This window comes from Equus asinus, chromosome 9 (assembly GCF_041296235.1).
Source record: "Equus asinus isolate D_3611 breed Donkey chromosome 9, EquAss-T2T_v2, whole genome shotgun sequence".
NCBI lineage: Eukaryota > Metazoa > Chordata > Mammalia > Perissodactyla > Equidae > Equus > Equus asinus.
This window is the reverse complement of record NC_091798.1, coordinates 81704508-81731987: the sequence shown is the minus strand read 5'-3', so window position 1 is coordinate 81731987 and position 27480 is coordinate 81704508. Positions and strand designations below refer to the sequence as shown.

The 27480-nt window shown below is 35.9% G+C and overlaps 1 protein-coding gene across 50 annotated transcripts in view; it reads right to left on the bottom strand.

Annotated features, from left to right (window-relative positions):
* MEF2C (myocyte enhancer factor 2C) overlaps positions 1-27480 on the bottom strand; it is a 166402-nt gene that overhangs the window by 88293 nt on the left and 50629 nt on the right. For 25 of the 50 annotated variants that reach the window (XM_070517792.1, XM_070517805.1, XM_070517819.1 and 22 more), the window contains one exon: positions 5066-5261. In XM_070517792.1, coding sequence (XP_070373893.1) covers positions 5066-5119 — 54 coding nt within the window. In that variant the 5' untranslated portion in view covers positions 5120-5261. Of the gene's footprint in view, positions 1-5065; positions 5262-7060; positions 7337-8368; positions 8558-27480 lie in introns of those variants that run through there. The other 25 variants (XM_070517793.1, XM_070517806.1, XM_070517820.1 and 22 more) reach the window with 6 other exon arrangements.

The following is a 27480-nucleotide window of genomic DNA, read 5'->3' as shown; positions in this document are numbered from 1 at the left end:
AGCCCATTTAAAATAATTTATAAATCATATGCAGAAACTGAGATAAGAACATAAGAGAAAATTCAGAAAATTTAACAGCTATGAACTCTGAATTCTTTTTATTCATAAGGGGATTCTCCTGTTCTATTAACAGGAGAATGTTGCTAATTGTCTTTAATTTGTGCTCCAGTTATTGCACTGATAATTACATGAAATTTTGTTTGCTGGCAAAAACTATTAGTGTGCCAGATCTGATGGAAGGAAAGAACTTAAAACATTTAAAAATCTTTTTCCCTTAACTGACTATATTAGACCCCAACTGTGTTATTCGGCAAATATTTTCCCCTTATAGTTATTCAAATATTCAAATGTCTTTTAATAACAAGTCACACAAATAAATTTGGGTTTACTTCTATCATTTCAAAGTGGGAGAGCTGAAAATTTTAAATACAAACGTACAAGTAAACAGGTTTAGGTTAAGCATGCCTAATTTTTATATATCTTTCTTCTTGATACAACAGATGTAACAGATTTCTAAGTATATTCTGTTTGTAAAAAAGAGTCATACAAAGGCAAAACTCAGTTAAAAATCTGGCTGTTTCAGGAACAAAGTAAATGTAGGAGGGTAAGATGATTGCCTAATTGCTGAAGGCACTTAACGGGTGAAAACAAAAAATGCAGATGAGAGATTCAAGTTGTAGTGTTAGAATAAGCCGGAAGCTGGAAGTGAGAAAAATGGTAATAAGTAGTTCAAAATAATTTGGTCAATAACACACATTTGAAAATAAGTCTCCCAACAGAGAACTTAGGAAAGTACTTTTCCCATCCTTGTCACAGCCCTGCAAATGTGTGATTTTCCTTCCTGTCCACAAGCCATCCTCTGCCATCAGCTGGCTCTTGCTCTGACACGATTCTCTCACCCCCTTGTTAGCTTTCGAAGGCTCCTTTGTGCTCCTGCCCTACTCGGTTCCACTTTTCCTTCCATCTCCCTGATACTCTTAAGGCAAACTCTCTTGAAATGAAGGTTCAGGTACCATTCTTTACTCTGCTACACAGCGCAGGAGTTGCTTTGATGGAAATCCCATTAATATTATAGCAAATGGTTCAAAGAGCGCGAGTCTTAATAGGTAGAGTTAACAGTACATTTATTGAGCACTCATTATATGGTAGGTGCTTCACATTTATCCCCTGATTTAATTATTTCGATGACCTAATGAGGTGGGTACTATTTTTCAATTCTCACTCTACTGATGAGGGAACTGGAGAGGCTCAAACAGGTGAAGTCACTTGCTGGAGGGTCATAGGTAGCAGACCTGGGACCAGGACTAGGTTTGTGTGTCTTTAAAAACCATGCTCTTCATCACTAGATTATTCTGGATGCAGTATGATGTAATTGGGAAAAGCAATGACATAAAACCATACTCTTAGCCATTGTATTATACAGGAAACAGCATGACATAATTGAGAAAAGCGTGTTTTGTTTTGTTTTTTAATGGGAAAGATTGGGTTTCAAATCTTGGCCACCTCCTACTATTAACTATCTGACTTCAAGGCTTTGCATTGTCCAGGCCCTCCCAGCATCTAATCTTTTCTTTCATCTCTCTAAAGTCATACACACCAGACTCAAGTTCCACAGCTTTCCCGTGGCTCCTTAGCAAGCTCCTTCCTTTCTAAAGGCACTTTGCAAATACTGTTCCCTCTGGAATGTTGTCACCTGCCAAAGTCTGACTCTTCTTTTAGCTCCCATCGTTTAGCATTTCCTCAGAGAGGCCTTTCTTCAATCCCTAAGCTAAATAAAGCCCCTCCTGTTACTCTTTCCTAGCACTTTGATAGTTTCATTCATAGCACATATGAACAAAATTTTTATTATATATTTGCGTGTCTGATTCATCCCACTAGGCCAGGGGTCCACAAACTATGCCCACAGGCCAAATCCAGCCTGTCCCCTATTTTTGTCAGTAAAGTTTTATTCAAACACAGACACGTTCATTCATTTACTCATTGCCCATAGCTGCTTTCACCACTAGGGCAGAGTCAAGTAGTTGAGAAAAAGCCCGTATGGTTCACAAGGCCAAAAATATTTGCTGTCTGGCCCTTTACAGAAGAAGTTTGCTGACTTCTGTGGCAGACAATAAGCTGGATGAGATTCTTCTTGTTTACCACTGAGTACTTAATATTAGGCACACTGCAATCTAATGATATTTGTTGATTTAACAAATAAATAAATAAATATTCGGTTGTAAATGGGTTTAATAATGATTAAACGGAATAACATATATGGAATTCTTGGTACATGCAGCCAATTTTATTAAGCTATCTGAAAATTTCTGTAAGACAAATTGACAATTCACGATTTTATCCATTTTTACATATTAGCTTAAGAAATCCATCTTGCTTATGTTAGACATTGAGAAACAAGTAGTTTTCATATACTTGGAAACTCTGGAAAATTTTAAAAAATAAAACTAGCTGTTACCTTTTGTCCTCCTCTAAACTATTTTATGTATCCAACTGCAGTTTCTGAATTTTAGCTGTTCCCTATTTCCATTATGAAAGATCAAGCAAGGGCAAAATTCAATTTAAACAGTTAGCTGCTCTGTTTTCCAACAGTTTTATTTCTTAATGATATACAACTTATCACATCAGCTCTGTAATATTTCATTTCACACTTTCAGTCACTCTTTCTTATTCTGTAAAAACACACCTTGTTCTCTGTATAGCCAAATAAACACCTGCCCTAGCAGAGCAGGCTTTTACTACTTTTAAGAAAAGATGACAGTGAACCATTGTGTGAGGTTCTGTTAGGGAGTCTACAGTAGGGGAAGCTTCAAAACAGGCAAAGGAGTTAAGATTTCCTTTGTGACATGTGAACACACAGTTTAAAGGAAGCCCAGGTAAGGGGAGTCTCCGCACTTGGTGTGATATGCTGGTGTATATTTGCTGGTGTGGACTATCAGAAGTGACTTACATCTTTTAGGTTCTCTCCGAATGGCTCTTATGACCACTCTCCTAGTAGGCGAGAGGCACGCATGACAACCATTTATAAGTAAGATGGCTGTTTAAGATTGTCAATAGCCATCTAAAATAATCACTGAAATATATAGCAAAACATGGCAGTTTTCAATTTCATTAATTCCATGTAGGAGTATTGAATTAAAGGGCCTACTCTACCTAAAGACTGAGAAAAAACTAAATAGATCCTAAATCCTATAAGATAAAAAAAATCAAGGAATTCATCTTTAGGATTAAAATAATAAGATAAATTGAGCTAAATTTAATCATTTTTCTTCTTGTAAAGTTATTATGACTTCTAACATGGGTGAGAGTAACAGCAATTGTAGATGCAACTCTATTTAGATTAAGAAAAGATATTCAATTATTAGCTCAAAAGCATGGTGTTAAAATTCTTGTATCCCTGTGTGAGTTTTATGTTCCTTTATAAAGCATAACGAAAACTCATGACTTCAACCTGCAAAAATTTTCTTCTCTCTTTATAAGGAAAAGGAAGATACAATGAATTTCATGAACCTAAAAGTTACCTGGTATCATTAATGAAGTGTAGATGCTAATTCATATAATTTTTGACTGCACCCAAAATAGATTCTAGTCCAAATCACAGGGTCTAAACAGTCAATGGTACGTGACATTCAACATTTCAGTCTTAATTTCAATTTCAAGCTATAAACCAATTAAAAAATACTGTGGTTTTATCTTGACAGAATTATTGCTTTTTGGCTTGACCCATAGCAATAAACAATGTGTAGGAAAATACTGAAGGAATCCATCATAAATCTCAGCATTATTCATCCTTTAGCTCAGTTTTCAGACAAAAATAGTTCAAGTCATATGTACCTTAAATATAACAATTTAAGGGAGTATAAACATGAAAATCTAAAAAGTTTCTTTACTTCCTAATGGTATATTGGCTTTGACTGCATAAACAATTACTTCTATTCGTTACAGTTTACACCCGTAGCAACATAAAATTTTAAACCACGAATCAGTTGTAGTCTCACTTGCAGGTCCAAGAAGATAGAAAAGACAATAGAGGAGGGAGGGTGTCTTTATTTGGGGGATATTACAGTCTAGGGGCATCTCCAAGGATGTCCTCTTAGCTGTCCCCACTATAAATGGGCAATAGGCAAAACGCTCTTCTTTCCCACGGTCCAGGAATGCCTGTTTTGTAGGTTCCACTATCCATTTGCAATGGTTGGGATCTGGCAGTACTGTAAATTCTCCCAGGAACCGTTATTGGATACTTAACATTAGAATGCATACAAACCACCCAGCTATCCTTACATGGTCTAACTAAATCTACTCTCTCCAAGAGTGAAGAAAAATAGTCAAATCACAGACATTGATGATATGCAGGTCTTTGTTGAATAGAGCATTTGGACGTATAACGTCTTTAGAATAGATTAAATGTATCAAACAGATACTATCATTGGTGTTCTAGAAAAAACATTATAACATCATCTGCCTCAATATTTAGAAAATTCAGGGTTTAAAGAAAACGGTGTGAATTAACTAATAGTTCTTTCCTATAAGTTTTAAGTTACTAATATTTTGTGTGAATGTTTTCTTTGTTGTTGTTTAGCACAATGTTAAATATTTTGGATGTATTTCAAAGTCTCTGATTATGAACAGAATGAAAGCCATTTTTATACAGGATATTTAGCCTACATTATAAACCTTTCAATGGATGACCACAAAAGGTCTCGTTCCCATGAATATAAGAATATCTTTGTTTGATGATGCGTGCAATGTAGCAATGTTATGCTTATTAACTCTTAATTATTAAGCTATTCATGTTACACAAGCACAGCTCCCATTTAAAATTCATGTTCAAGTAAAAAGTGAATAATCATGAATGTATGAACGCTATTTCTAACAGACAAGGTGATTTTTTTCCCCTTTACATATAAGAGACTATTAACACTTAAATTGGCCACATTTAATTCACTCAAACTTCTCTTAATGAATGTTTGTACATTCAAAACGTTTTCAGTACCCTTAATATATCTGGTGAGAATGTCATAAATAGCCCATGCAAATAATGATACCAAAAAAAGTTTACCCCACTCACCTGTCTGTTACGTTCATCCATAATCCTTGTAATCTGAATCTTTTTTCTCCCCATAGTCCCCGTTTTTCTTCTCTCTCTCGTCCCTGAAATTATGTATTTTTTCCTTCCTTTTCTTTCTCTTTCCTGTTTCCTCCAAACAAATCTCCTTCTTCAGCACTTGCGCGGCTCAGTTCCCAAATTCCTGCATTCGTTCCTGCTGAAAAGAAAGAAAAATTAAATACCACTTCAACAGCAAGCCAGTTTCATAAGAACTGCCATATTCTAATTTTTAAAAAATAAAACCATATGGAAGCAAGCCAATCAAATGAATGAAAGTAAGCATTTATTAAAAGTACACATCCCACGCAGGAGCATATCAAGTTGGAATGGTTTGTTTTTACAATTAAAATAATCTCATAAGTAACTCAACAGTCATTTAAATGAAGAAAACTACGCTTTAAAGTCCAACACTTGAAATGTGTCTTTTGCAAAGAGTTTCTGAATATTTTTTAATGAAATTAGGTGACTATTTTCACCCTTCTGTTATGAAAAATTACCTAAATCAGAGAGTTAATGAACCTTTATGTACCTGTGTATGCTAAGTAGGGCAGCTAATTCATTTCTGAAGGAAAACAATCTCATGTTTTGACAGCAGAGGTGATAATGTCCCTCGTTATGCAAATAGGATGGACTATTAGGAAAGTGCTATTTGATAGATGTAAATGACAACTAATTTAAATCTAAATCCTTTAATCTTATTTTTCAAAAGTCACTGCTATGAGAACACTATAAAAATAATATGGGATATTTAATCTTACATAACAAGGAGCTATCAGGAGTGAGGTTGTCTTTTCCTTTTGAAAGCCTTTTAGCGCTCTCTCGAATACAAGAAATCAAAAAAGATAATCATTCATAGAAAAGAAAGAAATGGTGCTAAAATTGAAGGATTATTCCATTTATAACTACACTTTTGATAATAAGCCATCAGTCCTCTAAATTTAAATATTTTAAAAAGACATATCTCTTTGGGCAGTAAGATACAAAATTATAGAAGCTTGCTATTATATACTGGAAATCTTTAGGTGATGAATTAAAACTAAAGAAATGATCATCAATAATATAAGATCAACCCAGAGAACCTAGAGTATTAAGAGTATATGTTTTACTTTGTTTAAAACTATATCTGAAAATATTTGAACGTAATCAAAGTGCTGTGAAATGTGGAAGTTAACAAAAAGCATCCCACAACGGCTTCTTGATTTGCAAGCAACAGCTTCAATTATTCTATTCTGTCTTATGTCAAAGAATACAACCACTTTACACACTGCTCAGAATTTCCCTGTTTATTTTAGTTGGTGTCTGACAACCAACCTGATAAATTCCCACATGCATTATGTAACGCTAAGCCAATGTCCTGGCTATTTAATAGATTGTTTGGCTCCAAGTCAAAGTTATTGGAACAGGAAAGCTGTTATACACTTGGTCTGATCATCAGCTGTCTTCTGATTTCTTTAATTTAATTTCTAAATTCTTTATCACCTTGAGTACATTTTTTTTAAATTTAAGTTTTCTGTGATTATCTAATTGCAGAAGCTATTATGATATAATTAGTTCCGGTGGATTAAGCGCTGCTTAAATACTAAGACCATCCATTCTCTTATGCCCAATGCCTTTCTGTTAAACTGCAGCTCAGTTCTGCCTCTGAGAATAAATAGGTTGAGTAACCTCACCACCACACAGTGCTCATCAAGAACTATTACTCCCGCGGTAATTTTAAATGTTGGAAGTAGTTCAAAAGTTTTAAAGAGTTACAGAGATAACACACATTTGACAAAGACATAGGAAAAAATTAGCTATCATAAGATATATTAAAATCACATTAAAATATGAAAAACCCACAAAGCACAACTGCATCATGTATTCACTATTGCCAAACACTGTCCATCTATCTATTTTTAGAAATGGTCTTAAATATCACTCGACTGGGCAACTTTCCTGTGTTTCCTATAGTCTTACCTTAGAAGCAAGCAGCACGCTGGAACGGTATTTCCCATGAATGTGCAAGACCCCAAAGAGACAAACAGGCTTCCTCTATCGCAGAAAAGCCAACCCAGGAATCCACAGCAAATGCATATGGGACAATTTCCTTTCTTTCATTTAGCTGAGGCCAGTGGCACTATCGGCTTACAGGACTGTGCCTGCCTAAGCGCTTACTCACTTCAAGGTGGAAGGTCAGGGTGAACAGATTAGAGTGTGGTGACAAGGCGGAGAAGACGAGAACTTCTACAGATCCTGATTTCAAAATACAAACAACCAAACATGTAGAGAAACATCCCTGGAGAAAAGTCTCAGAAAGACAGAGAGAGTTCCTGATGACCCAAACGTAGCAGAGTTCCTTCGTATCACCACCCCGTATTTCACAACTGAGAAATGAGAGACACTTTTTTAAAAAAGCAAAGATTTTTTAAATTCTTAAACATGAATTTAAAAGGAATTTATATGTATATATCAAATATACATATAAAACAGTTGATTAAAAAGCCACTGAATATATTTTCCTTTTTGAAATATGCAAGGTAATGTTGAGAGAAGTAAGTTTAAACTTCAACAAAATGGAAATATTTTCTTGTTTTCCATAAAAATGAATATTTCTTGAAGTGTTGCCTTTTGTACATCTCTAAAACGCAAAATTTGATATTGTTAAGTATATATGCAGAGTAGTATGTCGCGGTGATGTGACTGTTTTCATGAAGTAAAATGTCATGAAACATGTGGCTTAGAATATTTGATTATGGGCCACCACATTTCAAGGCTGTCAGTAAAAATTCAGAGTTAGGAAGGTCAACAGTAGCTCAGTAGTTGTTTTCTTAGCACAAGTGTTTCTCTAACCTGATTTTTATGCAAAAATTATATTGTAATGTCAGTTTCAAGTATTAATTTGTAGGAGGCCTAGTGAGGCTGAAAAAGAGACTATATAACTTTAGTAATCTGGCAAATTGTCTTGTACGCATATGAAGAAAAGAATATAATAGCTAAACTGCACGTAGTAGAATTTCAAGTTACGCAGAGAACTTGCATTATGTACCATCCACCATAAGCTTAAAATAATTCCCGCAGCCTCGCTGCGACTTCTTTCCACATGAGAGAAGCGTTCTTGGAAAATGACAGACTTACACAGAAACAATCAGTAATTAAAAAAATAAAAAAAGAAAGAAAGAAAAAGAAATGCTCTCCGATAGTTACACTCTATAGAGTTACCGACTCCTGCACTGTTTTTCCTTTTTGCCAAGCTAAATAGAAGAAAAATAAAATCAGGCTGCTTACTAAAAAGGGGAACTTCATTATGGCAGGCTTCTGTTCACTGTGAGTTTGGCATAAGCAGACAGATGAAGGCAAAGTGGTTTGAGACCCAAGCAGAGAAGAATGCCTTGTGGACAGATGCTAAAGTGCCTGCTCCCACCCCGGCTCTCTCATCTACAAACTAGGTCTCTTGAGTGACACACACCTCCCCCCCCCCCCCGTCCCCCTCTTCCCTCCCTCACTCTTTCTTGCTCTCTTTCCTCCCTCTCTCCCTCCTCCAAATCCCTCCCAGTAACACAGAAGAATCTTGACAGAATGGCAGGAAACACGCACAGACTGGTCAGGGAAGGATATGATGTCAGCAACCACGAACAATAAAAGGTGTAAAGGTGCTTCCTTCCCTAAACTGTTCCAGAAGTGTAAAATGGGAACCAAAACTCTTCACTTCCTTCTCTGGGCAGAACTGTCTGAGTGTGCTGTGCCGTACGCCCCACACAGAGAGGCCTTTGGGAGGTTCAGATAAGGGACAATGAGAGAAATCCAGACGTGGGGACAAAATTTTTCATTTCTATTTTTAAAACACCTGAGAAAAATCCGCTTCAGCTCGAGGTTACTGTTTTGCATGATTGTTTTAAGAAACAAAAATAAGTAAACAAGTTCACTTTGGCGAAGGAGGAGATACAGTGCAATTACCATTTACCATGCCTCACAGAAATCATCTGACGTGGTCAATGCAGCCATATCATTTTCATTTACCCTTCAAGGCAAATGAATTCTACACAGGCAATGAGCCAAACGGATAAATTAAAATTTTGGTAAAAAAAGAATTACAGAACTGTCCAAAAAAATCAATGGTGGTTGGTAAAACACACTGATTATTTCTTTGCCCCTCGTAGTTTAAAAAAAGATATACTGGATCGAGGGGGAATAGATTCCTATGTTATTGAAGCTCTCAAAGTTCTTTAAAAAAGTTAAGACTAAGAACCAAAGTAACTAACATAAACTTTCAGTATATAGTGAAACTATTTATTTTAATCTCATCACTATTAGGTTCTTTCTAACATGGAAATGGCAGTCTACCATGAGGTTTCTGTAGGAAGAAAACCACTTATCAAGTGGATCTGAGTCATCTTCAGATTTCAATCATCTTCCCACAACACTTTGATTTAGAAATTAAACATAACCTTCAGTTACGTGTTTTGATCTCAGAGTGAGACTGCCATGCCACATTAAAAGATGTGGGAAGAAATTAATTCTCTTCTGCTAAACTGATCTTTGCAAAGCACGTATTTTGCTACAATCAGCACAACGCAGTTGCTTAAATAAAAACAGCTTATGAATAATGATAAAACATTAAAATATGTGATGTCAATTTGCAAAGAAAGAATTCTGGTTTTCTTTTACCCATAGTAGCAAATAACTTCTTCGTTGACTCACATTTTCACTAACACCAGCATCTTCATATGAGGTTCTGTAAAAACTCAAGACTGAAAACCAAGCTTACTATATCACATAAGAAATTATACTGTTAAATAAACACACGCTGGATACTCAGTAAGGGACAAAAATGATCAAAAGCCCAGTTGCTGCATGCCTGGTTTTAATAATTCAAACAATTAAGCGATTCATTATTATTTTAAGTGGAAAACTTTGCTCATTATTGTGCATCTAGATACATTTAACTTTCTACTTTATGATATATTTGAAAGATATATGAGGCATGTAATTATATTTTGGTTAAAAGGAACAAGTAGAACTTTTATTTTTTTCTCCCCTAAGAGGTGTTCCGAACTTCAAAAGATATAATAATTATTATTATTCTTATTGTTACGTGACTATGTGATGTCTAAGAGCTGGAGAATTTCCTTGGTCCTGAAAGTCACTCCATTTCTAAGCTTATCATGTATTCTACGGAATGCTATCTTGCCCTAGCTATGCATGCAAGCTGCGTTCATTTTAAAGGCAAATGGCCAACATTCATCCTCATAAGAGTAATAAAGGCCATTCTTTCCCACTGGATAAATAGCATCATGACAAACACAAAGTTATCTTCTCAATTTATTCCAATTTTGTGTCAATATGATGCATTTTGTGTCGTCTTCAAGTCTCAGTCACATAATATCACTCATACAAATAATAAAGAATGTCGACTGTCTTTCAGTTCCTCACACTTGCCATGCTCCTTCCTACCACAGGGCCTTTGCGTACGCAATTCCTTCTGCTTGGAATGCACCTCCTTTGCCTCTGTGCCTCCTTGACTTCTTCCCTTCCTTCTGTCTCAGCTCCAGTTTCACCTCCTCAGGAAGTACTCCATGTTTTCCTGATCACATCAAATTCCCCTAGGAGGGTCACAGCACCGTGCCCTCCCTGTAGCACTTGTCAAAACTGAAATTGCGAGTCCACCTGCCTTCCTCGACATCTGTGTGCCAAGTCTGTTGTGTCTCACTTTTGTATTCCCAGTATCTACCCCAGTGCCAGGCATACGGTAGGAGCCAATAACTCTTAGCTGATTAATCATTTATTAAATTTTTCTTTCTCAGGTGAGTATTTTCTTCAGTTGCTATTTTTAATGACTACTACTAAGAACATTTTCACATTTTTATTTATACAGAAGCAGACTGATAGCCTCACTTAATCCTTAATTATATTTATTAGCATCTCATACATGGAACAAGGATAATTTATACTGAGAAATGGAAGCTGAATGAATTTTGGAGTCAGGAAGCTCAGGGTCTGAGCTCTAGTTTGGTACCCAGAAGCTGAGTGACTACAGATTGATGATTTAATGCCTTGCCCTACAAAAAGTTGGGAACATACTTCTCATTTGCAGGATGGTTATGATCATTGAAAGTGGTACTATACGTGAAGTGCTGGGTACACAGTGGTATTGGGAACATGGCCTACTACCTGTCAGACGGCTTCAGTTTTGAGGGATAAACTGAAAGTCACATCACACAGTAAGACTATCAAGTGAATTGTAGTCCTCACATAAACCAGGAAGACCTGAATTTGCAAAGCCGAAGACGAGCAACTTCTAACAGGTGATGCTTCATTTATCCTTTAACAATAATCATTATAAAAAGAAAAAATTTACAGTGTTATAAAAATTAAGAAGCTTTCCTTAAGTATCAGTCACGGAACAGCTTCAGGCTGCGAAAGTAGAAATAACTAGGGAAATACATCAATTTTCCCAATGACCACGGCTGCTGAAAACTCTAGTTAATGCTTCTAGTCCTACTTTAATATCTTTCCCCAAGGACAAAAGGAGATGAAATGTATGTCAGAAATATAATAAGGCTAAGAAGGAACTCGTTTTGAAAACCCCTGCAATTAATTTAATAAGTGGGCCTAACCTGCCATTATCACTGACACAAATCATTTTATTTACACAGCTCTAGAATTTAGGAGACACATACCTTTAAACAACTGTATTGCATTGTAAACAATTTAATAACATGAGGGACGCACAGCTTCCCTGTCTTGGTGGTCCATGGTACATTTTGCTTGGACCTTTTTTTTCACACTGCCGCTTAAACAGCATTCTCTATTCTCCATGCCAAAATACACTCCAAGTGGTCTAAATATGTCAAGAGCCTCATGCTAGTCAATCAAACCACTGTTTATAGTCTTTCTGCATCATATTCAATAATTAATTCAGGGTTCTATCATGTCTCCGTTTTCCTAACTTTTCACAACAGTGCAGCCACCACGTTTTCTTCCAAAGGTCACTTAGTGACGTGGCAGGACTTACCACAAAGGTAAATCCTGCTCTGTCTTCCTCACAAAGCAACAGCTACTATTTAGCATCACCGAGCGGGCTCTGTTCCCCAGCTGTAACCTCTCAATAAGCACATGCAGCTGGATTTTTGTTGCTGTTATTGAACAAAGCAAGTTAAGCACTATACAACAGCAATGTCAGGGCAACAGAACCGTCAGCCTTCAAAGCAAGTGAGGCTTGAAGTGGGAGATGCTGCTACTATATGTTTTCATCTTATTATGACAAAAATATAAATTCCCAGGCATCTCATGGTCCTATCAGGAAAAAAACTATGTTCACTATTTTCTTAATCTTTTATATATCATGTTTCACTGTTAAAATGGAAATTTCTACAATTTTTTTTTTCAAAAGCCGTATGTAATGGACACAGTTTTCAGCCTTACTAATACCTGTGGGGGGGGGGGGGTGTGTGCAGAGAGAACATTTTCCACAAAACTGCAGCAAATGGAAAAAACACACTTTAATCTTTCATAATGTGTAGATAAAGCAATAAAAGTACACTTTAAGATGCCTAAGTAGTCCTGAGTATTATCACCTGTAAATAATCACAATATTATTAAGATTGTGATAGGAATGATTAAAAGGACATTCTAAGTAAAAGCTTTGTTTTATTCTGTATTCAAATATGATGTTAAATGATTGAAAATTATGTCCTTGAAAATAACTTGCCTCTGTTGCTATTTACTCTCCCAATTTATTTAACATTTAAAGATGACCTTGAAATGGGAAGAAATACTATTGTCCTTCTGCCAACATTTTTGTTGTACATTAGGAGAATATGCTTGATAAATCATCTATTTATATTGAATGTCATTTATTTTTGTCTCTAAACATTAGAAATTTTACATAAAAATTTCCATGATGGTATACATAATATTCAAAATATCATAATAATATCTCTCAAAATCCAGATATTTGATATTGCTATTACATGCAGCTCACCATGGAACCCAGTGATTCATCAATTTTTCTATTTCTCTTCATCTCTTTTACAGCATCCTAATCAACCTAATTAAGGCTTTGTTCATCTGAAACCTCTGATGACAATTTGTTTAACTCTATCCCACTGTGGTCTTCTTATACGGAGAATTAAATCTGATCTTCTGACAGCAATCATTAAACGATCCCAACTGGCCCCAATTAAGCCACATGGCTCACGGGCTTCCATACAGTCAAGTGCCAAGTTCTCTGTTTCATTTACACATCATTCTTTACCTTGGTTTATTTTCTTAAAGCCAATTAAGTGTGTGTCTTATCGAGTGGAACTAAACTTCCTTGTGTACAGTCACTGAAGACACACTGCATCAACGGACTTCGCAGTCACCTGAAATATCACGCAGGACTGCTGAAGCCGTTCTCTCTAGCGGTAGTGCGATTGACGAAAAAACAACTGTATATTTGTTTACTCATGCTGAAATTGACCCCCATGCACCTTCCCAAAATAACAGACACGTTAAACAGTTCTGGTTAACATCAATCAATAATAACTTTTCATTTGGCTCATTTATAATGATCATTTAATAGAATAGTATCTGTATGTAGTTAGGTTTAATATTCCTTTTTATTTACTATTTGAAATGGTCTCTTTAAGACCCTCTAAAAGAGCAATACTAAAGTAAGACTTCTGAAGTTAACCTTTCTTACCCTTAATTTCTGCTCTAATTTTTTCACATACGCTCAATTGTAAGTTCTGTAATGATGTTCCCAGGCCTTCCTAGCAGCACAGGTAGCCTCAGGATTTAAGCTCATTGATTGTGTGCCCCTCCAGGGAAATGGCTGATTAAAAACAGCCTCACGAGGAGGAGTCGCTCTATTCACAGCTGGCTCATCTTATTCTAAACTCTAATACCTGTACGGAAACGTGACCCCTCGCTTTGGCTTTAGAGAACCACAGTTACAGAGCCCCTTACCTTAGATATCAAGGCAGAAAGAGTTAAATTAGTCCCAATATGACTGGTATTTGACACAGCTTCTGAAGGCCTTAATCAATTACCCTGACTACTTTCCTGTGAATATAAACAAATGTACTGTATTTTTATATCTATTCTAATTATAGCGATCACTGATCATCTGTTGGTATGTGATGCAGGCTATCTGTCACAGTTCTCGGAGCAGATGGATTAGAACATATCTGCTCATCCTACTCATACATTAAAAACTGACATGAGGATAGAGAACTGGAATGGATGCTATGCATCTTATAGGACATTAACCTTGATGGAACATGTACTTCTTTTTATTACTTGACCAACAGATGTAAGTGCAAAGAAAAAAGAAAATACAATGGAATCTTTAACGTTCTGACGTGTGGCAACACCCAGAAAAAAATGGTCTGTGCGTTTTCTGTATGATAGCTAAATAGATAGTCACCTACTCAATAAATAACTGCTCTTCTCCCCAAAAGCGGAAATGCGAAATGTTTATTACAAAATGCTGATGATTTAGAAAATACTTACCAACTGCACAACTGACTTTTGAAAAATGTATAATAAATGTACTAAAATTTCAGTAAAGCAAAACAGACGCTGGGGTGTTGTATTATGAAATATTTCTCACTGTATTATAGTAATCTCCAATAAGATTTGATGTTAATTTTAGAGCATGCTTCTGCTAAAAAGGGCAAACCCTGCAACAGATTTAGTACAAAGAAGCTGAAAATATCCTGTGGAAAAAAAAAAACTCTGTAGCGAAATCAGCCAGCCCAAATCCTGCCATTACTCAGCACAGCAGTGACGTGAGGATGTTTGTAGTGGTTTGAGGAGCCAGCAGGGGTGGAAACTCTATGTACTCGACTCCAACATGATTGCAATTGAACCTCATCAAAGTAAGAGCTCATAATTTGTCACAGAAAACAGCCAATTAACATATGTTAGAAAAAGGCTTCATAAAGATAATATATGATTAGAGACCCAGTGCAGCTGTTGAAAATCAAAACTATGCGTTTAAAAAAGAAATCTCAGCCTGAGCTTCCGTACGGTTAAACTGATAATGGCTACTATGATTTTTTTTTTTAAAGTCGAAAAATATAATTACAGTGCTTCTCATAAGTTTGGGGTTATGGCGAGGGAGGCCTGGGTACTGTGGCACTATTTACTATGGCTTCCCTAGTTCTATAAATAGTTGCAGCCCTTGCCAAAACTCTGTAGTTACTTTGTTATAGTGCTATTTTAAAACACAGACCTTCATTGTGAGCTAAATGGCCTTCAGGATGCACTTTGTAGTTAATAGCATTCCTCTCTAAACTATATCCTCCCTCTATCTGTGCAAAACTCCAGGACAAGAGGACTCTACATGACTGTACAACACGCTAGGGCTGTGTAACACACAGTTGGAATACTTGAGAACTTTCGTCAGGGTTGGTGGTCAGGAAGTGTGACAGTTACAAAGGAGTGATATAAGGTTGATCCTTTATTCCATCATTTTCTTTGTATTTCCTAGTTGGTGGACATAATTCATCAGCTGTAAATGAGATGAAGATGCGTGGAAACAGTGCAGACCCTCTATCCGGATGCTATGCAGGCAACTTGCCCCAGCTTTGGAGCAGATGACCTACATGGAACTCTATTTGTGTATTCTCATCACAGATTTTAAACTAAACTTTAGCTTGGACCACGTGGGCAATCAAATTCTGGCTAAACTGACATCATCGGAGACCATGAGCCAAAATCTTGATGCTTAATATTACAGCTATCAGTGAAAAAGTTTGATCATTAGTCACAGAGACATAAATGTGTCAAGCAGGATGCTGGGTGCCAGAGACACCACTGTTAACAAAACAAAGAAGGTCCTGGTCTTCACGACACGTATGTTTTAAAGGGAGAAAGAGACGATAAATAAGTGCACTAATATGATGATTTTAGAGAGAGAGTGCTATAAAGAAAATATCACAGTAGAACAGGCTAGGAGGTAATGGACAGGAAAGGGCAGACGTGGACAATGCCAGGGAAGGGCTATTTGAGAAGACAGCCTCTGAGGAGATTCTAAACCACGGATGGAGCCAGGCAGTATTTGGAGGACGATGCCTGTCACTCTGCCTGTCACGGGTGGTACAAACTTGGCCAACTCATGGCTTCCTAAATCTCAGTTTCCTCATCTACCGAATGGGAATAATAACACATATATTCTATGATGAGGCTGTGAGGCTCAAATAAAAAGCAGAACCACATTCATTTGCAAAAATTCATTTGGATGCAATTCACATTTCAAAAATTCAATGTGTAAACTTGTCTTCACTTCGATATTATATAATTTTATAACAATTATAAATACTTTGAAGCACTGAGAATATAATATAAGGCAAACGGTTTCTAAATTGATTTTAACTGAATCCAAAGGTGTATCTTCTCTTGACATGTGGATATTTCATTAAAGCAATGCCCACTGTTTGAAATAGTTCTTGGGGATATAAGTTCATTTTGCAATGCTAAATATGGAGAGAACCATGAACAATCTGACAAACACAATGCAAAATTTCTGCAAATGTAAAATATAGAACTATATTTTTAAAATCATACTTTTTATCTTTTAGAAATAAACAATCTTACAACCTTACTAATATAACTGAGTCATTGGGTTAGGTTGATTTATTTCCTCTCTCATAGGGCCCAACTCCCAAGCAATCAGTACAGTTTTGATTAAGATCTCAGCAATATATGAAAGTCCCAGGGTCTCTCTGTATGGGAAATATTCACATATCTTTGGACATACCCATCTAATGAGAGTAAGCTAGGTAGCCTCAAGCCAAACGGATTAATTTCCAACTTAAAATGAATAGAGAAATTGAGTCATCCAGCATTTTTTAAATTGAAGCATTTTTAAGAGGAAAAATATAAAATTTAAGGATTATGGATTTTAATAAACAGGAAATTAGAGTACAGGACAAGAGACACACTTTAATTTTAAAAGCTGTAAAATAGAAGTGTCCAATGAAAAACTATAGTATTTTAAGTAAGGAGAGAGGTCAAAATTTCCCATGCAACAAAACTTTATTTAAGGAATAACGTGTAAACATTTTCAATTCTTCCTCCTCAGCCATTTTTTGGGAGAGTGATATAAATTTGATCCTCTATTGCATCATTTTCTTTTTATTTCCTATTTGGTGAACATAGTTTATCAGTTTTAAAATAGGGTAAATTGTATAATTTACCAGAAAGCCTAAATAACACTAATCAATTTTCATTTAAAATTGATCAAATGCCCTGAAAAAGAATAATAAATTTGAAAAGATTCTTTTTAAAATCAAACCTGTCTTCTTTCCTTTCCTGAGTGAATCACAGTACAGATATTTACTCTAACAGAAACCAGCACGGTGTGTTGGTTTATTCTCAGTGCTGACCACTACTGCCCATCACACACTCACCTCCCTCCCTATCTTGTCCACTGCCCTCTGGAGGACACTCACTTCCCCATCCAAAACCCAGTCCTCACCGCATACAGAGCAGGCACGTAAATACGAGTTTCTTTTCTCTATTTGTAGATTCCCCACTCCATTTTTTCATTTCATCACCTTTCTTTATCTCTTTCTCCACATGTTTAGTACTGAGGGGATATGGAAAGTGAAACTGTCAAAGAGCTAGGAATAGAGGTGTGCTCAGACGAGCAGAATGTGTCCCCCAGAGGATCCAGGCAGGGCGGGCAAGCGCCTGGGCCCGGGTCAGCTGAGGCGGTTCCGAGGCAAAGGCCTGGCAGGAGGCTCCTTATCTTAGCATGTCTACACATTCTGTCCCAGGCTGTTTTCAAGGATAGCCCAAGTCATCCTTGGCAGATAATACTGCATGGAAAGTATTACTGTACTTCCCCTGTAAAAAAGACCGTGCACTATGGATCAGAAGTGACTGAAACGGACAGCCTTTGATCCTGAGTCTCTAAAACCTAGGATCTAAAAGAAAGCACCCATCGGTGGAAGCAAGCTCATGACTCCTTAGAAATCCCAAACCCAAAGTGGATTCCAAAGATCACTGGCTCCTAAGGATGCTAACAAGCTATTCCTCCAAAAAAGAAAAAAGAAGACAAAAAAGGGAAAAAAGAAAAGAAAAAACCTCAGGAAGTCAAAGAAATTAGGAAAACAGATTTCCTTGCTGCAGGACTTTTCCTAGTCTTCAATATGCTGGATGCCACAATCTGCAGTATTTCCAAATTTATCTGGAATATCCTTTGAGAAATGCTAGCTTTAAAGAAGCGAGCAAGCTTCTTCTCTCTGACTACTGCATACACCGCATTGCTGAGACAGATGCTCCAAACCAAACCTCACCACAGTGCCCGGCTCAAGGAAAACACAACAGTATCGCTGAATAATTGATATAACAACGGAAAACTATTCTTTTAGCTTTACAAAGAAACACAAACACGATGTCAGGTACAGAAAATTGCTGTTCTTTTAAAGTAAAAACATTAATAAAATATTTAACCATTAGTGCAATTCGTTTCCAGAGCCCAAAGCATCAAGAAGGGGCAGAGGGCAGTGGGAAGAAAGTTCTACTGGGAATCAGACTCTGGGGTGGGTTCTGCCACCAGGCCAGTCAATTCCTTTGAGTCTCATTTTCCTCAGACACAAAAAACAAGCTGGGTTCAATTTCTAAAGACCCCTCTCAAGTTCCTAAATGGTATAAATTCAACAAAGGTGTAAGACAAAATGAGGTCGGACTGCTTCTCCAAAGGATACAGTCCCAGAGAAACAATAAGCTGACAAAGATGTTTAATTGCCTGCATAAATATAACTGTTTTTTCCATGTTTTGCATTGAAAAGTTGGTTCACCTCAGCCTCAAGTAGTACCAGCAGTTAAGACCAACGTTACTTTACGCACTTTGGACCAGCAATCATATTTAGAAATTTAATAAATAATAGCTACAAATTATAAAATACTTACTATGGCACTAAAAGCTTTACATACATTAACTCTAATCCAAGAGCCTATGAGGAAGGCACTATTATCACTTCCATTTTACAGAAAAGGAGGCTAGAGGACAGAGAGGTTAAGTTACCTGCCCAGGGTCACACAGCTAGTGTTAGAGCTAATCTGAACCCCTAGAAGTCCAGTCCCAGACTTAGTACTCGAACCACATATTCTATTATTTCTCCACGCTGCTGGGTAATATTCAAAAGAGTACTTTAAAGTTAAAAATCTATGCGGAAAATGTGATGTTCAGAGGGATTTAGTGGAATCTCAGAAGGACTTTTAAAATCAGTGTTCTTTAATTCATCTAACATTCTCTCATTCCTCATGGCAAAAAAGAGTTTACTTCACTGCGCCAGGAGGAGAACAGAACGAAACTTGAGTTAGATATTTGTCATTAGAATATCAGAACTTACTGGTTGATCAGCACGAGTGGTCCCCCTCCCCCTTCTACAAATGAATGTAGTTGCTCACAAGGAAAATCAGGTGAGTGTAAATGAATCAGTATATATTCATCACGACTCCTGGAAAAAACCATCAAAACAGGTGTCTTTCCGAGGATGGGTCAGGAGAGTCAACTTCATTTATGGAGACGAGAATTACTCAGAGTACTACAGATGTCTTGTCTCCAGTTGAGAGAGCCATCTTGCTTTCCTTCAAAGCACCTTGGGTAGGTTTCTAACCTGGACCTAATCAACTCTGGTATGACCCTGGTCATTATCTCCCTCCCATCCCCCCACCTGCTCCTCCTCTGGTTCTTCTCTTTATGCTCTTTCCCTTCCTTAGCCTTCATCTCCTCAAGTTATGGTGCACTACAATATTCTTCTATCTGTAGTGGAGTTTCCACTTTAGAATTTTATACATTTACCCTCTTCTTTAGAATTCTTTGTGTTTGAGACCTCTGGGTATAACTGTGCAATTCAAGCTCTTTAAATAAATTATTTTAGAAGTAACTTTATGGCAGCCAGTTTTTTAAGACACGCCTAATAAAATATACTAGTCAATTACATAATAATAGTTGACATAATTGGCAATATATTTATAATTGTTGAAGAAAAATCACATACTTTGATGTATTATGGGAATTCCCATCAGTTTTTTCCCACTGTATCATGTAGCCTTGTTCTTTCAGAGCCTATAGAGCATGAGGAAGTACTAGTTTGTATATTTTCAGCATGTATCAGACATTTCTCCTACTTTCATAAGCAGAACACTGTGGTACAGATATAGGTACATATATATTCATTTACGTATTTACATGTTATTGTACCAGTTGAGGAGCACAGTGGCTCAGAGTCATTCAAAAACTCCACCAACAATGACACATTATATCCAAGCCTGAACTCCATTTAAGATGCTGGGCAGTTGACTGTGCAGTGAAAGCTCAAAATGGCTGCTTCTATAGTCCATGGACTTCAAGAGGGCATCTGGTAAACAGGAAATCTCTGAGATTTCTAACTCAGTAAGAAAGGATCTGTTGGCAAATACTGCCTTTCACCCTGAAGAAGCTTCTGGAATAATTTTTATATCAGTGTCATTCATGCCTGTTGATGGGTCTGGTAATAAAAGTGTTCTGAGAAGTGTAGGGGGTGACATTACTTTTAAATGCTAGGAAAGTCATCATTACCACCAAATTACTAGCTAACACACCAAATCATTATTTGGCCACATTCCTGAGGATTCTAAAATTCAAAATTATATAAAAATGTTCATCTTTTATATTTTATGAGCTGGAAAATAATGATTATAGCATAATCTGTTCAGTTCTGTTGAAAAAATTAGTTAAGATGAATATTTAATAAATGTTTCTCCAAACTTATGGAGAATTTCAGGATGGGCTTGGCAATTTCACTTGCCTTAAACTGGATCTTTATGAAATCCATTTAATAAAATTTATCTAAATTTTGCCATGTTAGAAAAGAGCAAAAAAACTCTCTCTTTTTTTCTGGTTGAAATATGTATCTATATTTCCCTTCAGCCAAGGTAAGAGTAGAAAATGCTGGACATTAACAGTGGCAGGGCCATGCAAGGTCATATCATTTTTCCCTCCTTCAGATAATACCATACCCAAATTATTTCACCAAGATTCCACCTCTCTATTTTTAAGGCCTTCCGGAAAAGGAGCAACATAACCTTCCTCAGTAACCTAGTTTGATATTTCACAACTCTCACTCTCAGGAAGTTCTTACTTATAGCTAATCCCTCACAGTATACTTCTTGTCCAGTCCTCTTGTTCCAGCCTCTGTGCAGAGAGCAACACTTGGTGATGTCGTCCTCATTTCATACACTTGAAGGCTGTGTATTGAATTATACCTATTTTTGATATCCTTTCCTTGCTTCCCTTTGTATTTTTTTCCCCATCTTTGTGGCTCTTCATTTCAAGCATATCTACCTTCAGCTTGGGAGTCCCAAAATATACACGGTACTCAAAAAAGGCTCTTGTATACTCCTATCAAATACATAATTTTAATTATCCAAACACTGCATGAATTTTAAAGTACATGTTTGCCTTTTTATTTATTCCAATTTTGCATTTTTCCCCTTGCCAGATTTGTTTCTAGCCTATTCTTCTCTAGTTTGTATTTAAAGAGTTTATTTGTTTCTCCTTGGCCTCATGACTCTGACCACTTCTCCAGTCTACCAAGGTCACACCGAGTTCTGATCCGATCTCTCCAGGGCCAGGCTTCACACACACTCTTTACACACGATTTGTTAGTGTTTTTAAATTTAATGAATAAATTACTTATTTCACTATTCCTTCAGCTACCATTCAAAATCTGTGTGGTTTAGAGGATATTTTCCCAATTTACGGATAAGGATGTCATACAGAACAAAATCAAAAGCCTTGGAAAATTGAGATTATACTCTCCTTCACCCTCTACAGTGAAGGTTAACACATTCTCATAGAACCAGTTTTTTATGATGCTGTGTCGGTTCACACTCATACCCAGGGTGTTATAGGATGTATACAAATGTATAACATGTATAACAAACCATTGGGATTTTTCCTGGTATATTTTTAAGTCTGCAAATAAGAGAGGTACTAATCGTGGTTCCCTGGTCATCCTTCATTTTCTTATAAAAATTTTATCACTGATAGTTACCTTCTAGTCTTTATTCAAAAATTCTTAAGAACAGTAGCTTGTGGCCCTGCCCTGGCGTTGTGCTACAAGAGTTCCTGCTACTAAAATTATTTCAGGCTTTAGATCTGCCCAGTAGTTCCAGGAAATTTGTTTGTTCCTTAGTATCACTTGATTCCACAGGTCACACACACGTTACCTTTCATGTATGTGGCCACAAGCATGAGTTCATTTCACTGCTTAATAAAGGCAAAAAACAAAGCGAAGAAGCATTTCATTCATTCCTTCATTCAACAAAGAATTTTTTGTTTTTGAGTCACTACTATGTTCTAGGCACTGTTCTATAGGAGGTATCAAAGAATAAAACAGAAAAACAGTCATGCCCTCATGGAACTTACAATATTCCTGGTATTACCTACACTTACTTTCCCCACTACATGAAAAATGGGCTACACTTTATTTTATCCTTTGTTGTTGTTCTCATTTTTTTGGTTAAACTGAATACATTGGTAAATATCATATCTTAATTTTGATTCTCCTCATCAAACTTTCAGCCTTCACTATTAGAACTTTCGCTTCCATAGTATTTTCAATTTCTTTTTTTCTCATACTACTTTTTTATTTCCATTCCTCATACAGGTGTTTTCTTAGCCAATCAGATACTCTCCTCTCTTTTTAATGTTTGTGATACAGGACAAAGTGGTCTTTGATTGCTTGTGCAATCCTCCATCCCATATACCAAATTTTCTAAGAACACATTTTAAATATGTCCAAGTCCTTTGAAATCCGCTCCATTAAAATTCATCTTTTTCTATCATGGAGTTCTTCAGATCTTTAATTCTTGCCTGTGATTGGATTCTAAAATTTTGTGAATCTTCGGTCAATCACCAGGTTTGACAAAGAACTAAACTAATTAATGAATAATATTGTCTTAGCTTTACTTAAAGAGAAAACAATTCTAATAAATCAAGAAAGCCAACTCACTTTCATGTTTCCTGACCATATGTCCGGGTAATTTGTGACTCTAATATTTAGATATTTCTATTATAGTATGATGAAAGCAAGTGATCAATGACTCCCTATTGCATAATAAAAGATAACATTAGAAACAAAGTACAATTACAGACATCAACTGTATGGGAAAAAATACAATAAAAGATACACAGTGAGAAAAATCCTTTTCTGAGAATTTATGAATATAGCATCAGCCATCAAGATTACAGTAAATAAATAAATAGGAGATACTGTGATGATTTCTTTGTCACAATTTTGGTTTTCATTAAATACGTCGAAAAGACTCTCAGAGGGAGAAAACAGGGAGACGAAGAACACTCTGATACGTCGCTAGAAGTATGCTGATATGCCAGCTTCCCAGGTAAATTGTTCATGTATTTATGAGAACCTAAATAATAATTTTTTTAAAGGTGACATTCTAGATTTGGATCTCAGTGACTGAAGTAAAGCAACTGTCCTTTACAGAAACCTGGAAACGAAGGATGGGTGCCATCCTACAGTGAAGTGTCTGACCTGGAGAGGGCATATGATGATACTCAACCACCTCCATCCCCCCACAGAAACTTAAGGCCCCTCCTCCAATCCCGCCCTAAAAGGAGGAGGGTATGGTGCTGAGAGAGGCATGTCCCTGGCAACTGATGGGAGATAGAACAGACGGAGGTATTTTGGAAGATCCCAATATATGGGGTGGAGATGCCTTGTCTACCTTAGCGTTTTCCCTAGCTCATTTGTTTCGGATGCAGGGCTTTGTAAAATGTCTCTTTATAGTTTTTTGCTATAATTTTATAGTTTTTTGTTTGTTTAGTTTTTTTATCATGGCATGAAAAGCATTTCTATTTGAGTGTTTGTTCATTAGCCATTGCCTTTTCCCAAAACTTTAACTGTATTCTAAGCTTACACACCCAAACATAGATATGTTCCATCACTTAAAATATTGTGTGTGTTATTTAAATTCTATGTAAAACAATCAACGGTGAACCAATAAATTGTTGAAATTAGGTTAAAAAACCCAAAGTCTATTTTTAGAGTTCTATTGAGATATTGTGCAAAAATGCGACAGACCAATTACTAGGCAGACAGTGTATGCTACACAATCACATTTAAACTATTTTTAATATTTATGAAATTCAATTTTGTATTTCATTCAATTTTTTCTAAGACTCAAGTTTCTGCACTACAAAGTGAGTGGTATTAACTAGATAATATACGTTTCTTCTATTTCTAATGAAAGATTTATGATCTATTGAAACTAATATCTATCTGATATCCATCAAATTATCACGTTAAGAGATTCTATTTCAGGTTGGGAACGTGGAGAAAAAAGATTTGAAGAATAAAATTAGAAATTTTGGCAACAGAGTCTTAATTTGTGTTTGATATTTTATTGTTGTGAATTAATTTTTAATCATCCTAGTGATAGTGATAACACTGAATGAACATGTCCCAGAGATAATATTTATATTATTTCAGTTGGACCTCCTATCTGGATAAGGTTGTACTACCATGATCATGCTTAATATATTTCTGTGCAGAAAAAAATCGAGGCACAGGAAAAATATGGTTCTTGCTCAACTTTCATTGGAAGTAAGTAGCAAAAGTAGGTTTTGCGATAAGAAAGCCTGACCCCAGATTCCAAGCTCTTATTTCTCTTCTATACTGCTATAACTATATGTGTTACGTAGCCTTACAAAATTCTAAGGAAATGTTTTCATCATCTAGTTTTTAAATTTTATATGTCAAAGTCCTAAATCAGCTGACGGTGAAATAAATCAAATTTAATACATCATGATCTGAGCTTTTATCTAAAAATAAACCTCATCAAAAATTCTCACTAGATTAGAAAAGGGTGTTTCATTTTGTTTCTGTTTGGCTTTTCCACTTCACCCTTTGAAAACTAGCTTAAAATATATTGCTATTTGTAGCTTACATATAATACACTAAAAATACTAAGTAACTTTTTCTCTGATTTAAATTATATTTCTTAATGTACTTTTATTTAGTTAGTTCAAGGACAACTCTTTACCCCATGGTTAAGGTTTTAAATAGTGTTATAGGCTACCAGCAATCATTTACTTATAATTTATAGCCAGGGAGGAGATACCTCTAATTTTCCATTTGGTGTACACCTTAGTAATGTAAACATAATAAGGAATTCTGATTACATAGATCAACTTGACAATGAATTGGAAATAGGAGCTGCTAAAGGTTAAATTTATAGGTGAATTGATGAGACATGCAGTATGCTGTAATTTACTGAACATGCCTTGCCTAATAAATTTCTATGTCCTTCCTATCAAATGATTCTTAAGGGTTCTATGTATGAAAATAATTCATCTTGTGCGCTTAAAGTGACCCATGAATTGGAAGTAGCTTTCTAATAATCTACATACATGTGATACTCAAAAATGTTAATTATCATTGAATTTGCTTTAATTCCTGAAATTAACTAACTTGGATTGCTTGTAAAAGTTTAAACTAGAATGAACATTACAAATAATGAACCTGAAACTGAAACTGTCACATCCTCCAGTGTCAATGGCTCCTATAAATGCAGCTGTCAACACCTGGTTCAAATTGCCAAAAGACCCCAGAAACAATTCAGGAAGGGATAGTTTTGAAAAACGGATCCACATTATGGAAAAGATATGCTCCTCCTTTATAGTCATTGCTCATTTCCTGTGCTGAAATGTGATGCAGAAGCAAGTGTCAGTAGGAAATTATGACCTGCCTCTAAGGGCTTTTTACTAAGCCCAACCTCCATCAGGTGAAACTTCCGTATTATAGGCATTTCAGTCCAGATTATTACTATATATGAAATTATAATGGTAGTAGAATGTTCTAATCAGATTACAACTATACTATTTGTCATGTTCTTTCCCATGAACCTGAATCTTCTAGGCACCACAGTTCCCTTCTTGAGGGACAAACTCCTCTGAAGTAGGAAATAAGCAATGATGTATTTGAATCATCTATTGCAAAATCTAAGAAGTTGTGATAAAAATTCATGTTTTATCTTATATAATCTAAATAATTCCAAAGGGTAATAATAATAATTATGGTGCTGAGAGTTTTTATAAAATATATAATCAAGAATTTTCTTCAACACCGAGTTTTCAACCTATATCTTCTCTACGTATGCTTTCTGCTTTTTAGAACTTTGGTTATGAGTGGTATAATAAAACTTGACTACAGATTTATACCTATAATAAAAATAAAATCGACTTCAACCCTTTATGAAAGTGCTACCAAGTATATAGCAGTCCCCCATAAGGACAGAAAGTGACAGCAGCAACGTCTTGGAGTAAACTGTCATTTGAGAGAGCAGAGGGAAAAGAAAATCATTAAGGGGTCATTTAAAAAATATTTTTGTTAGGATAAAAAAATTAAGCGGTAAAGTTCCAAAGAGAACTCTCTTTGTGCTTAACATGGTAGAAATATCATTCACATAGTTTATCCCTGAAAGGAGATTACCTGTAACGCTGCCAAGGTCACTGCCAAGTTGTATTAATGGCCATGTTCAGTATATGTCAGTCACATGAGTTAGAGCTGCCTTCCCCTTCTTTTTCTACTGCATAATGACCTACCTCTTAATGCACACTGACAAACTGAGGTGAGTGAATGTTTTTCCAAAATATAGATGGAAGAGTTCCATTCCACCACCCTTCTATTTTAATTGTACCAAACATGTGGAACATAAAGTCTGGCAGGAAAAAGGTTTTAAATATTCTATTCTGAAAATTGAACCATTTTTGAAAACGGCACTTTGAGTCTTAAAGAGAATTATTTGTGGCTGCATTGTGAGTTTTCTTTCAAATGCACACTTGCTTACATTGCTGCAAAAGCACAAAATATTTTTTAAATGTAGAATGACATTTTTTTAATCTAGAAAATGTCATTGGAACGCAGAGTGAGTAACAGAATGATTTAGTATTCAATAGTTAAGCTCTATTGCAGATTTGTAATTTTCATTTATCAATATTATTCATCATTTACAGAAGAAATGTGAGAGTGTAGGCATATTGGCTTCTGAATACATCTACTGACTAAAGTGTAGCAGACATATTTATGTACTTAGAGTAAAAATAGATGAACACATCTCCTTTACAGGGCTTATATTTAAATAGAATAAATCACACACTCAAAGAATAAATGATATTCTAGTATGTTATAATAAGACTTGCTCGTAAGAGACATTTCTATTAAAAATTTACCACTTTAGTCCTGGAATACCAATTTAGTCCTGGTCTTCAGATTAGCAATATATTAAAAATATCTGGGGAATTAGCAATTCCAATTCTCAATTTGATATTAGAACTTGGCATTGATTTCTTTGTTTTACTTACATACTTTAATTCATCAAAACATTACTGA